We start from the raw sequence: 14274 nt of genomic DNA, 5'->3' as shown, positions 1-14274 counted from the left end.
TGGCTTCCATAAAAAGCCATTCTGCCAAAATAGATGAGCTGTGTGAAAATCTGTCAGTTGAGATAAAGACAGTAGAAGGACAGCCTGGGGGCAAGAGGGCAGGATCCAATGTCAGCTGTCGAACTGACGCATACATCTAGCTCTGGACTCCTCACATCTTATGATGAACAACAGCTTAGGAAAGATGGTTACCACCACCCTTTCTGTCCCGTGGTCCATTGCTGAATGAGAAGATGGTACTGTCTTAAAGGGATGTGATTATTGGGAAGGCTTGAACAGAGCCTGGCCTGGAAAAAAAGCATGGACATCCTCTTGGAGGGGCAGTCCTCCATGAGATACCTCAGTAAAGCAAGGAGGTTAAGATGTCAAAGCAAAAAAAAAAAAAAAAAAAAAATCCCATGGCCTGAGTAGTTGGGGGAGTCAACATATATACAAGTTACAGGATTAACTAGATGCTGCTGAGGAGCCTTGTGGGTGCAGCTCCAGCCTCATCCTGAGCTAAAATGATGAGCAATTGTTCAAAAATGTAAAGCAGGTTTTCAAAGCAGCTTGTAGCAGCGTGGGTGCCAAGAACAGATGTTGGAACTTGCCCCATAGGGTTTGGTTCTTCACAGATGCAGGACTAATTTGGCACCTGATTTCCCAAGCCGGTGGTTTACACAACAGCTGACAGTGTGCATGGTTGGGATGTCTGGAATGTGCTCACTGTAGGATCAGGTAAACTCTGTTCCACGTGACAAAGAAGAAGTAGTTGCCAGAAGGCCCTTTGGGTGTAGATTACGGCGTTGAAAATTAATGCTTATTATGTGCCCAAATCCTGGGCAGCTCTTGCTAAGAAACTGTGGGCAGGCTGCTCAGAAAGCCAGGTTTGATTTCCATGAATGGGTGTCGAGTAGTAGGCAAAAAAGCATGGAGTATAAGGATCACAGTGTGAAGTCCTTGTGGAGCTGGGTCTGCTGTGCAAAAGTGTGCTTTCCCTTCCAGGTGGCTAGGAACCTGAATCAAAGTTGGATTTATACTCCCAGGAGTTAAATGCCTGTAGCTGTCTGTTTCAAAGTCAAGGAGAGAAGTTAGAGCTGCGGATTGTGACAAATACCAAAGGAGTAGAAGTGTTTCCCTGCTCTAATAACTCATGCTAATGCAACTCAAAACCACCACCGTTCAAAGCCGGGGAAGCTGCAGGCATCCCGGCTCTGAGAGCAGGGCAGCCATTCTTCACATTCCCCTCCAGCACTCAGAAAGGGTTGAAATCTCCCAGGAGTGCCTTTTTCCTTCATTTTTCCAGCCCCAGCCTAGCAGCCACATGTTTGAGCGCTGCCTTCCCCTCCATTGCCAGCACCACTGGTCAGTTCACTTCTCAAGGAATTCTGACTCCTCCATATCTGACCTCTCAGCTGTTTTTCTTTTTCTCTGCACCTTTCCTTTCACAGTACCTTTCGAGCTTTCATAGCCTGTACCCTGTCAAAGCACGTGCCTTGCCTCCTGGGGGCTGTTGTGTAGACCCTCTTGCCCCCTGGCCTTGCTCTCTCTGGCAGGGTTATTGCCCTCTGATAGTGAAGCCAGCCTGCAGTTTGGCCTCCAGTCCTGCTCACCCTCTGTTTGCCCTCCAGTCCTGCCCACCTGCCCTGCCACAGCTCAGCAACCTGCTTTCCATTTGCTCCCACTGCTGCTCACCTGACTGCTCAGAACCATTTACACAGCGGGAATTGATCCTGCTTTGCACCCTGGTTAGGGGCCCTCAGAAGACCCTTCCAGCCCCACTCTTTCTAATTTTAAAGTTGATGCTCACACGAAGTTATAAGCAAAACACTTGTTCCAGAAGTCCCCTCCAGGGTTATGTGAAAGTATGGTTTGTGGTTTGCCATCATCCAAACCAGCTCTTGTCTGCTTGTGTACACACATAACTAGCAGGGAAACATCCCTGTCCTAAGCACTCTCAGATCCTCTCAAGAAGTGGTTTTGGGTAATATGAGCACAGGTAAATGATAGAAAACATTTGTCTGGAATGTTGGAGTAAACTTCTGTGAAATACTCCTGGGCTAAGCAGTGTATCTGTACATGCATTATACTTTGTCCAACATATTTGGAAATTCTGGTCAAACTATCAGCTACTTTTCTTTTTCTCCCAAGTAAAGCATCCATGAGTGAAAAAGAGGGTAATCCCAGAGAGCCCCTGTCATTTAGTAAGCATCACACAGAAAAAAAATCGTCTCTGTTCCTCCAAAGTTTATTTCTTGGGCTGAAAAGCTAATAAAGAGCAGGTGAACATGAAAAGCAGCATGAGAAAAATACCTCCACGACAGCTCAGTGGAACAGGAGTAGCAAATCAGTACAGCAAACATTTGGAGTTTGGTCCCACTGTCTTATAGAAAGCAGAGCTTTACCCCTGATATTTGTGACATTTGGGAACAGAATCCCAGGAGTTGCATACATTTGCTGTGTATCACCTCTTCTCTCCCATGGCCAGCTGCAAAGCATTTCTGCTGTTCTTCCTTGGAAAAAGAGAATTCTACGTTGTGTGGTTAGTAGTATTTCTACCTCTTTTTTGCCTTTTTTCCATCCTCTTGTTCCCCAACCACAGTCCAGTTCTGGCTGTGAAATCTTTTGTCTCATGAACCATTTTCTACCAGCAGCTTTTGTAGACATTTTCTTTGGTACCTGCTGTCCCCCAATGATAGCTGTTTTGGGGAGACTTGAGGCATCCTAGTTGTCTGTCTTGGTGCCTCAGAGTCAGTGAGGTTTGAGATTTCAGAAGGGGCAGGATCCAAACCAAATTTTGTTTTCCAGGTAGAAGAATACTAAGAATCAACACTGATCTCTCACCTCCTTTTTCTTCGTCTTTGCAGGAATGGACATACACGTACAACCACCAAGTCCGCCAGCAGCAGCTGTGTTTGTCTGTGTACACCCTCTTCCCTGGTTCCCAGGTGCTGCTGTCACCTTGTAAAGAAGGTGACAACAAGCAGGTGAGCCTTGTCACTGATTCCCCATTTTCTTTGAAGTTCCCTTTCTTTTAGCATAGTATTACTGCACGTTAAATGGCCCATGTGCTTTGACTTCATCTGGGAAACACAGTCTATTTGGGAGTACACACTCTGGCCTGTTCAGCCCTTTGCCTCTTAAATGAGTGTGTTAATAAGGATGTCTATTAGTGAGGGTGGTGATCTGGATACTTATCTGCAGAAATCAAACCCAAACTGGCAATTTAGTTCACACGGACTGCCAGTCAGGCAGCAGATGCTAACGTTTCTCTGCAGTTAATCATTGAGTTGGCATTTGAACCAGTGACCTGGGGAAAAAGCTGTTAATAATATATTATCTTTCTGAAGTCAGGCAGAGGCTGAGCTTAAGTGAGTGTGTTTCTGATGGGAAAAATGCTCAGTGTGCACTCTGCTTGGTGTGGGTTTGAGGACCTTGTACGTCCCAGCATCAGGCCGCAAAGGCTCAGTGACAACCGTCGTCTTGATGCTGGGATAGTATAGTAAAAGCATAATGGGAAAGAAGCTTGATCACCTGTTTCTCCTCTTGTGTGTGTCTCTCCTCAGCGATGGGGTAAAGTTGGCTCACATATTGAACACATAGCTTCACGCTTCTGTTTGGACACTGAGATGATTGGGGACACAAATGAAAGTATTAAAGAGCTTGTCATCAACCCTTGTGAGAGCACAGCCATGAGTCAGCGCTGGGACATGGTGATGTCTTGACCTGTTGGAGGACGTAGACAGCGGCGATGGGCACTGAGACATTGCTACAGGCAGCCAAGATGCACCAGATGGAGCTCAAATGCCAAACCATTGTGGGTCCTTGTGTGCTGTGGGACAGATGAAGAATCTTTCAAATAAAAATAGGACATGGCACTCCAGGTTGAACAATGGATGTTGACTGTAAGACGTGCAGCTGGTATTGGCCTGTTGGCAGTCATGCATTCAAAGAGAAGGGATGGCAGAAAAACAAACTTGAAATGTTTTAAAGGGATACTGGGGTTCCTGCAATGGACTGTACAGAATGTCAGTGCGAACCATATTGATTAATCTCCCTGAAAACACGCGTAGAAGAGCCTTGGAAACCAAAAAGAGTCTTGGACTGAACAAAACCAGCATCTCAATAGCTTCTGGGGGTTGAGGCAGGTGTGCAAGGAGGGATGTTCCAAGGGATGCTAAGAAACATCGCCAGGGGTCAAGTGGAAAACACTGAATTATCTTTGCACTTTTCATAGCTGTGGATGATTTTGTCTTCTGCAGACAGCATGGGTGGAGCCATGTTGCACATTTGTATTTGTACCTGATCCACATACATGTTGTGTGGATCAGAAGCAGGACAGTAGTTTATGGTTGTGACCAGAATCAAACCAGCAAGTAATGGGGGAATCCTACTCTGTGCTAACTGCACGTGGGCGTTGTTGAATCTCCAAAGCCCAAGCAAACAGAGGATACAGTGTGTGAGATTGAAGGATATAACTGCTCTGAAGCTGGGAGAAAAGGCAGTAACATGATTATTTCTCCTCTCTGAAGGTCGTGGGTTACTGAAAACTCCCCTATAATCTCCCTATGTGTCTCTCACTGCTTCAGATCTGGACTAAATCAAATTTTCACTTTTCTTCCATAAAAGTAATATTTTTGGTAATTGAAGGTAATGGTGTCATATTTTTGTTTCCCAATTTCCCAACTACAGAAGAGGGGACTCCCAGGAAGAGCTGCTACTGAAGGAATGGTGAAGGTAATTAAAATTAGGGGCTGCTCTGAGAAAGGCAAAGGTTTTGCTTCCCAGATATCTTGTAGCCCAAGATGTGAAGTACTGAAGAAAAGGTATGGGATTCCCTGGTCACTCTTATGAGCAGGGAAGCCTGGATCACAAAGCACCTCTCTCCCAAAGACATTTAGCATAGGCAGACCCAGCAGAAATTATTTCTTTGGCTTTTGGAGGTAAGTCAGTAACCAGAGGTCACGTCAGGTGCTATCACTATGTGGGAGAGAGGTGACTGCCAAAGGATAATAGGACAGAGATGACTTCAGAAAGGGTTTTAGGAATAGAAGACTGGAAGGTCACTTCCAGCCTGTCTTTCAGGGCAGCTACCACTACAGCAACAAGTAACAGTCAATGGATCACCAAGAGCTGTGCACACAGCTCTTGTGTAGTAACAACTCTCAAAGAGAACTTTCGCGGAACTGTCAGTGTGGCTTGAAAAACTTATATAGCTTGTCTGTCTAAAAATGCTAGGGTTTGATGAAAATCCTCTCCTTTGTTTCCTGTGCTGCAAACTATAGGTAAAACACCACGAGATTTAAGCCTTCAAGTGCTCTCAGCACCCCTTCTTGAATAAATTGCTGACTTTCAGGGTTTTACTGCCTCAGTTTCTCTTCCCTCAGTGCTGGGAGAAAGCCATATGCGTAAATCTCCCCGGCTTTAGAGGCAGAACCACTATAGCTCTTCATGTACAAAAGGTCGCAGTGCAAAATGCTTTTCATGTGCTGCAGTGATTACAAACCTCATCAAGCTCCCTTGCTGTGAGCCTCAAGGGCTTCTGTTATTGAAAGGGCTGGAGCAAGCTGTCATTTCATGGTGGGAGGTGGCATTGTTTCCATGCCACCACTTTGTGCAGCAAACAAAGGGAGGCACTTAAAATGGAATAGACCCATTTCACAAAGAAGGGCAGTGACCTTGGTCTTCTTCTATTTAATTGAACAGGGAAATATCACACCTACTTTTCACAATGGTGATGACAGGCAAGTGGTAGTAATTCCTTGTCTAGTGCTTACAAGGGAAACCAGTTCCCAAGGGCTTGAAGCTTAACACGTTCACACCTGTCCTGTGCCTACAGGCTGGGACTGCCCAGCTGCTGGCACTTCGATTCCGAAGATTCAAACCAATTTGGCATCAGTTTTGAAGTTCAGCACCTGGCATGTGCACTCTGAGCAGGACCTCAGAACGATGTAGCTTTACCGTTTTCCACCAAAGCTGAAAATATCCATTCTGCTGACAACCAAAGCTCTCTTAACAGGTAATGCTCTTTGCCTTAGTAGAAACAGCTACCTCACTATGTGTGTGTGCTTGATCACAGGTACCCATGGGACCTGCAGGGATGTATTCCAGGAAGAAGTTGTTTGACCTGCTTTTCAGCTCTCATGCCTTTTGTGAAGCACAAATGCTATACCAAACCCCTCCTATTCCAAAACATGCATTAAGGTGATCACTGTGAATGTGCTTGGGGGCAATGGAAAGCAGACAGTAGGGAGGTTGATATTAGCCATGGTGTCCCCTAACAGAGAGTAGCAGCTAAGTTCAGCTAAGTCTCTTGCAGGCCCAGAAACCTCCAAGAACCTAACAGACCTGGGGAGCAGCAGCCGCTTGGCAAACTGATGATTGTGTCTCACACATCCACCAGCTATAACCTTAGGCTACAGCTTATTTCATGGTCCAAGAAATGAGATTATCCCTATGGATCAGCAATGTTTTTGGAGAAGCCTGAGAGTATCAGCCTGAATCCTGGGAAGCTTTATATAAGCTGGCAATGGTCTGGCAGTCTCCAGAGTTAGCCCCAATATGGCATTTAGCAAATCTGCTTAACATCCCTGCAAAGAAACATTGCATCATGTCAGGGGAAAGGTTAACTGCTGCTGAAATCCAACTCGTACCTTTAGGTTTATTTCACTTATTAAAATACACTGAAGACAGATGAACCTTCTTTGATTTGTATTTGTTCATTGCCTAGACATTTATTATCATGCTGTGAGCAGATACACGTGACTGATGGGTATCTAGATGGGCTCCCATGCCAATATTTCCTAAGCCCTAATGTCATTTGGTAGTAATGTTTTTTTTTGTAGCATTTTCCACTGACTTGAAAGAATAGAAGATAAAGTAGAAAATATGATTCTAATCCTGGCTGTTGAGCTTTGTGACAGCCTTTATGATCTCCAGATAAGTCATTTCTTGTGCCTTGAGAAAATTAGATTCAGAGCAGGAAACTCAGGGCTAGAACTACTACTAGCTTTTAAAAAACCAACCAAGGCTATACAAAAAAACCCCAAACCTAAACTTCCCCTTCCCTCACAAAAGAAGTCTGTGTTCCAATGGGAACAAATCCATCTGGTTTTAGTTGGGCTGGAGAAGTCTTGCAGCTCTTATGTTGCTGCTTATGTGATTCCCAGGTATTTTGTGCTCATCTTCTCTCTGTACTAGTGCAGTACTGTAAGATAAGAACACAGATCATCAGTGCTTGGAACCTCAGGTTACAACGTGGCAAAGTAGCAATTTAGTAGTAAAGAGATGGAAACTGAATTCAAAGATCTTTGATTATCCAGCAATGCCATAGGAAAATGAACCTGATGGATGAAGCATGGAGGACTGTTCAAGACAAGCACTAAACCTGAATCCTAGTCCCTTCTTCTGCTTCTAGAAGTGGCTTGGGATAGCTTACTTCATTTCCCTGCCACAGTTTCCCAAACATTTAGTGAAGACTGTGTGTTTTGAACATGAGAAAGCCAAGGATTAGTTTCTGTTGCATGCAATACCAGCAGTACTTGGATGGCAGTCTCTGAAGTTAGGTCCAGTTAGCTCTGGACTCTTTTAATTTGCCTGTGCAGGGTCTGGTTCAAATGGAGTTAATTTTCTCCATAGCAGCCTGTAAGGTCCTGTGTTTCAGACGGGTAAACAAAACAGTGTTGATAACACACAACAGTGTTTCAGTTATTGCTATGCCTGCACAGTGCCAAAGCCTTCTCTGTCTCTTGGTCTGCTGCCCCATTGAGTAGGCTACAGCTGGGGAGGTGACACAGCTAGGATAGCTGACCCAAACTGACCAGAGATGTATCATACCATATAACATTTCACTCCACAATAAAACTGCAGGGAGTTTTGCCACAGGGGGTGTTGCATAGAAACTGGGCATCAGTCTGCAAGTGTTGCGTGACTGCCTTCACATCACTTAGCTGGTTTTGCTTTTGTCTTCTTTCATTTCCCTTCACTTATTGGACTGTCTTTATCTTGAGCCACCAGTTTTTCTCACTTTTGCCCTTCTGATTCTTTTTTCCCTACTGTTTGGTGGGGAGTGAGTGACTGGTGAGGGGCTTAGCAGCCAGACAGGGTCAACCCACTGCAATGCCCTATGCAAACCAGGGCCTGTAGTTTAGCAGGCTGGTATTCTTCATGGCTTGGGCTCTGATCACAACTGTGCTGCTCAAATTTCAGATCCTATAAGCTATGGGCTTGTATTGTTTGTAGAAGAGGTAAAGGAAGCAAAGTGAAGATGACACACAAGCAGCAGAAGAAACTGTAGCTCATTAATGTTCTGGCTAAATTAATTTTGAATGATCAGTCTAGCTCCAGATTTAATATGCAGCTGCTTTAGATGGCTGAAGAGTTTAAGGAAGCCTGGTATGGGTGTCCAGCTTACATTGAGACTTAAATGCTGAAATCCAGTGAAATTTTTCCAAATTTATGGATGTTTTCCATATGTTCACTGTTCTGTTACTCATTGGAAGTGCCTTCAGAACCCTGTAAGAATAAAAACCTGTTGCAAGCTACTACTTCTCCAACTGAGTCTAATTAAGTTTTGAGTTAAGCTGCATTTTAGCTTAGAGCTGATTAAAAACAACATATAAATTTGCAGGCAAGAATGCTCCTTTGGTGGTGTAGGGGGCTGTTTTGTTTTCTCTGGTATTACATAGGCACTAAAGAAGTCCAAGCTGTTTGTGTGTGATGGATGAAAGAAAACATGACTGAGTTTCAAGGTTGGGTTTTGCATAAGGACTCATCTAGTAATTATCGACTGTCCATCACGATGAGTGATATCTCTCATTTTCCTGTGATTCGTGTGGAAGAAGTGTCCAGACAAGATATTGCTACTGTGCAGGGCTAAATTCAGTTGTAAAACCAACCAACTAACCAGGAAAAAGAGGAAAAGGAGCCCTGAAAGCTTGTATGCAACCTGATACATGTTATAAAAGAAAGATACTGCAAAATTAGGACTATTCCCAGGCTGAAAGGTTTGGGTGACTGCAAGTCAGTAGGAGTGTGTTTAGGGTTATTTTTAAGAAGCTCAGTGACCTAGAGCTGCACAATGGGGTCAGGTTTATAACACAGCACCAGAGCAAAGTCCCCCTGATCCTGTATTCTTACTGAACGAGCATGTACCTCTGCAGTGCTCCTGTGGTACTTCAGAGCAGCTGTGCTTGTATCAGGTATTAAACATGCACTACATGGTCTCAGCTAACTCTGGCCATGGCCACCTAATGATCCATGTGTCTGTGTGTCTCTGCAGCAGACAGATACAACGCTGTGCCTCCTCCTCTCAGATTTGGAGAAGTTATCGAGCCGGTTTTAATAGAGATCAGCATCCTCATGTTGTAATGATGTTCTTGCATTCAAAATGTTTTTGGAAGAATCAGTGTTAGAAGCTCTTTGAGCAGTTTTCATGAATTCTGGTTCTGCTGACAATTCCTGAATAATCCCCACAGACATCCAACCTATGTGCTATAGCAAAGATGATTGTTTTCTCTAAATGCAGATTCAGACCCAAAGTCTACCTGTAGTCACAACCAGATCCAAGGGTATAACTAACATTAAGTCTGACCCTCTGGGCCTAAGCCAACCGAATTTGGATTGCTCTTACAAATTTTATTGGACTTCAGCTGCCTGAGGCCACTGACAACAAGGACACATCTGCACAGCATGATGATCTTACAAGGAGCAGGAGAGCATCTGGTGGTCAGAGAGAGTGCTCCTAATGCTCATCCTGAGGCTGCTTTCACCTCCTTACTTATCCTCGGGGACTTGAGCTGGGGAGGGTTGTGCACAACCTAAGATGAAAAGGAGTTTTCCTGGATGTTTGGCCATGGTGGGAAGCACAGGTAGTCTGACTGACACCTGAGCTGATGGAGGGCAAGCTGGGTGGGTTCACAAGATGCATAATAAATTGCAGAGGTGTGAGGCTGTTGCAGCAAATCAGGTGATACTGAAGAGTAACCAAGGTCATTACAAATCCTCAGCATAAAAACACCTACTTCCATGGATGCAGAGAGTTGGGTGGATCTCAGGTCAGCATCCTACACTTCCGGGAGGGTATATTTTGTCTGATAATTGATTCACTGCTTAAATGGCTGCCCCAGAATTCTGTAGGGGTTAAAAGAAATTTGCTTATCTAGTCACAACATATTTTCACTTCTGTTAATGAAACTGTTGTTAGAGTTGGCAATGGATTATTCAGTGCCTTGGACATGAAACCTTGATTTGGACACGGCACATATGTTGATAACAGGCATTACTTGTCCTGTCTTTACAGCTTTGCATTGCCAAACATTTAGTATGTTTGCAATGGATCCTTGGCTTGAAAGATCACAGCCATTGCATCTTGAAATTGATTTTCTTCTACGGAGAGATGTTTGAAGCAAAAACCAATTTGGTTTGTATAAACTACATTAGAGATAAGAAGATATCCCTCAGAGTGCACAGGATCACCTTTGAAGCCATTTTCACCCTACCGTGAATAACAAGTTATACAATAAAGAGAATTTCTTACAGCTGATCTGATCTCTACCCATCCGTGAGTTGGCTCTGAAATGAGATAAACCTATCTACTCTAATTCAGGACAGGTGTATCATCCTTCCCAATCATATTACAGAGACTCATGAGGCCTAATGGTGTAACCCTGAGCATATAACCAGGGCAAGTAAGGCAGCTTTATCTGGGGGATATCAAGGGACTTGCCTTGTAAACAAGATGCTGCTCACACTGTCTTCAGCTGGTCTGGAAGTTAGTCTGTGGGGTTCTACCTGCACTGCTTGGCAGTTAATGGTGGCTCTGGAGAGCCACATATGTGTCTTGCTTTTCTCTTTGCATACATTCAGTGTCTTGTACCTTTTCTCTTCCTCTATCTGAGTCTGTCCTTCCAGTCTGGTCCTCAGTTGGTGCCTGTCGAGGTACTGTGACAGACAGCCTAGAGAAAGAGCAAAACAAAGTATGCTTAAAAGGGAAAAGCAGTGAGGAAAAACCCACAACAAAAGCACCACCTTTTCCTTCCTCTGTCCCTCCCTCTCCCCCTCCCCTTCTATCTCTTGGTCTTTTGTAATAGGTTTTCCTGATGTGTACTAGCATCTAATTTGTAGGATATCTAAGAGGTATGATGGTTTAGGGAAATCCCCACTCTTCCCTAAACATAAGGTTGCCAGCTTCAGTTTATTTAAGACTGTGTGTGTTTTGTGGGCTCTGTATTGCTGTTGTCTCTTGGCAGAAGTGTCAGGTTAGCTCAAGAACACTGAGAAGTTTCCCCAAACAGGAGCAGGTGGACTCCTAGCAATAGGTGACAACCCAGGTTGTCCATGATAGGGAAAAAGACCCTGGCTGACCAGGCCTGGGGCAGGCACTGGTTGTTCTGCATGGAACAGGGTGACATTCACAGCTGAGCTTGTTGCTTTTGAGAGCAAAAAGCAAATCTGTTGGTTTGACTGTCTGCAGCTGTGAAAATGAAAGGCCCCATATTCATGTATCACAATAATTGATGGTAGATGTCAAAAGGTGCCTGAGAGCACAAGCATCCAGAAGCAAAAGGAAAGGTTCATGGTGCCTCAACTGGATTTTGTAAGAACTAAATGGATTAGGGGAAGAAAAAGAACACGTCCTTAACCTGACTTCAACTTTTTGTGGCACATAATAATCGTAGCAGCTGTGGGTGGATGGATGGGCACGAAGGGACTGCATGCTACCCAGTCTGTGATTTAAAAGGTCAGCCCTGAGCTGCTTTAATGTAAGGCAATGTAGAGTTAAGAACTCTGTTTCCTATATTGTGTGTTCTGTGAGCTCGTGTGCAGGGCTGTGCTGAGACCTGGGGAGCCCTTTCTCCACAGGCTGTGGAGGCTCCATCAGTGATGAGTGTTGAAAGATTGCTGTTGATGTGCTGTGCATGCCCTGGTTATGCTGTACCTTCCCTTCCTGGTATGACATGCCTGCTTCTGGGGGGACTGATGCCAGCCTCAGGGCAGCCAGTGGGAGCCCACTTACCTTTGGTGGGACCCTGATGGAGTGAGAAGTCAGGTCTATTCAGGCAGTTGCAAGTTGTTCCTTGGAGGCTGCTCTTTCTAGGACACTTGGCTTCCTGGTGCATCCTGCAGCCTACTTGTCAGCATATTATCAGCTAATTTAAAATTGCTCAAACAAGCTGTTATCAGTGCATGAGGCCAAAGGGTATTAGTGGGCATGACAAGGAAGGTTTTATGAACCACTTCATAAAGCCAAATCCCCAGGAGCTATTGAGGCTGTAATTAGATTTGAGGATAATAAGATTATTTTTTTTTACTCCTCTTTTTTCCCCTCTTTCTTTTTTTCCTGGTAGCAAATCAAGGGAAAAATTGGAGCATTTGGTTTATTCTTGCGTATTCAGAGTTTGGCTTCAGGCTCTTTACTCAGTAGCACAAAGGGACTACAACTTGATATCAGGTAGCCTGGGAGAAGTGTGAGCATGAAAGTACAGTAGTGTTTTGCTGTGGACCTTGTGGATCCCTTATGGTTGTGCCTTGAAGAGGCCTCCCAAGCCCTACAAGCAATTAATAATGAAATCAACTAATAAGAAGATCTGCAATGCCAAGAGAAGACAAGCCAGTATTTTGTTATGGGGAGAAAATGAGCAAACCAGCAGGGGACATGCTGATCGTGTCTGATTCATGTCATCTCTATAATCCCAACTAAAGTTTTAACAGCCTGGGAAGATGAATTACCCACTCTAACCAACACAGGGAGCAGCATGGGGTTTATTAGAAGTAGGCTATCATTTAACAATGTCAGGAGTATATTTATTATTAAGCAGTAGTCTCCACAGTCTAAATGGAAAACCATCACTCCTCCTTAGACACTAAACAAGGTATGTTCATAAAGCCAAATGGCCAATATATTGTATGCTTGCATGAACACAAATACTAGGTCCACTTTACTGGACCTCAGGGCTTTCTATGTTTAGCTAGAGAAAATAAACGGAAAGATTTGAAGCTACTGAGGACAAAGCTGTACACCATATGCTATTTTAAACTCTCAAAACTCCCTGGTGACTTCACTCTAGTGACTTTGTAAGAAACCAGAGAGAGGATTCTGGGTTCAGCACGGGGGAATTGGTTGAAAGTGAATGCCTGTGGGCCATAGTACAAAAAAAAAACATGCAAGAAAACTCTGTGCAAGCAACTAGACTGCTTTTAATATGCACTTTCAGCCTAGAGATTGCTCAGAGTCCTTCCCTTTCCTTGTGCCCAATGCCCTTCTCCATAGGAACATCAATCAGTAAAATATATGGTAATACACAGCAAGCATTTTGGGTTTATTTATCCCCACATTAAGGTACCCAATATGGAAGCATAAATAATGTCATTCAAATAAACTACCACTTAATGTAGTAATATTTTAAGCTGGATTTGTCAGAAAGGCTTGGGGCTGGCCAAGTTTTCAGCCCAACTTTGCAAATCCAACGTGTTTCTGGACCAACAAACATACAGGGCTCTCAACTTGTAGCACAGCCAAAAAACTCTTAGCATTTCACAGTTCTACTATTGCTGCACAGTCAAATAGCAATCACAGCAATAGTCTCTTGGTCTAAATGTGGGAAAGAGATACTAAACACAGCCAACTGACTAATGTGACTACCTATATTTGTGGGCTGCCACAACTGGCTTTGAACATCACCAAAAAAATCTTTTCTTTGCAATTATTGAGGTGTTTTCAGACATATTTTTTAACATGTCCTCCTAATTGCCCTGCTGGGAAGTATCTTGAAATATGACAAAGCAGATATAAAATTTAGAAGCCAAACTGCAGAATGAGCTGAGACCTGGGTCAGGCATGTAGCAAATACAACAGACTGCTTTTATGTTACCCCCTTTTTTAGCAGCTGTCTGGGAATACCTGGATTCTGGAGTTTAAGCAATATTATATGAATTTCTTAAAATTTCACCTTACTTTCAATTAATTTCTTTCATTTCTCAAATTAGGGAAATGGAGGATGTGGATTAATGCTAATCTTTAAGCCTGCTTTTCATCGGAAGTTGCTTTGTAAAAAGAAAAATGAGCCGCTTGAGTTCTCTGTTCCTCATTCTTGTCATATATTTGGAAAGGGACATAACAAATGTCCATTTGAATGTACTGGCAGCTGAAGACAGTCTTTGCATCTGGCTATGTGAGGCCTAATATCTGTTGGTCTGGGGGATGGAGGGTCTTGCTATAGCAAGAGTTTTTCATTTCTCCTCACCTTCAGTACTCAATTTGTCCAATCAAATTTAAAGTCATTTTGTGTTTCATTG

General features: G+C 43.8%; 1 protein-coding gene across 1 annotated transcript in view; it reads left to right on the top strand.

Annotated features, from left to right (window-relative positions):
- Positions 1–14274, top strand: part of GALNT14 (polypeptide N-acetylgalactosaminyltransferase 14) — a gene marked incomplete at both ends in the record, with an annotated part of 93415 nt that overhangs the window by 57881 nt on the left and 21260 nt on the right. The window contains 2 exons of the mRNA XM_009083968.1: positions 2847–2966; positions 3546–3692. Of these exons, the coding sequence (XP_009082216.1) occupies positions 2847–2966; positions 3546–3692 (267 nt within the window). The remainder of the gene's footprint in view (positions 1–2846; positions 2967–3545; positions 3693–14274) is intronic.

Source organism: Acanthisitta chloris, unplaced genomic scaffold (genome assembly GCF_000695815.1).
Source record: "Acanthisitta chloris isolate BGI_N310 unplaced genomic scaffold, ASM69581v1 scaffold14161, whole genome shotgun sequence".
Classification (NCBI taxonomy): Eukaryota; Metazoa; Chordata; class Aves; order Passeriformes; family Acanthisittidae; genus Acanthisitta; species Acanthisitta chloris.
This window is presented reverse-complemented; position numbering and strand designations above follow the sequence as displayed.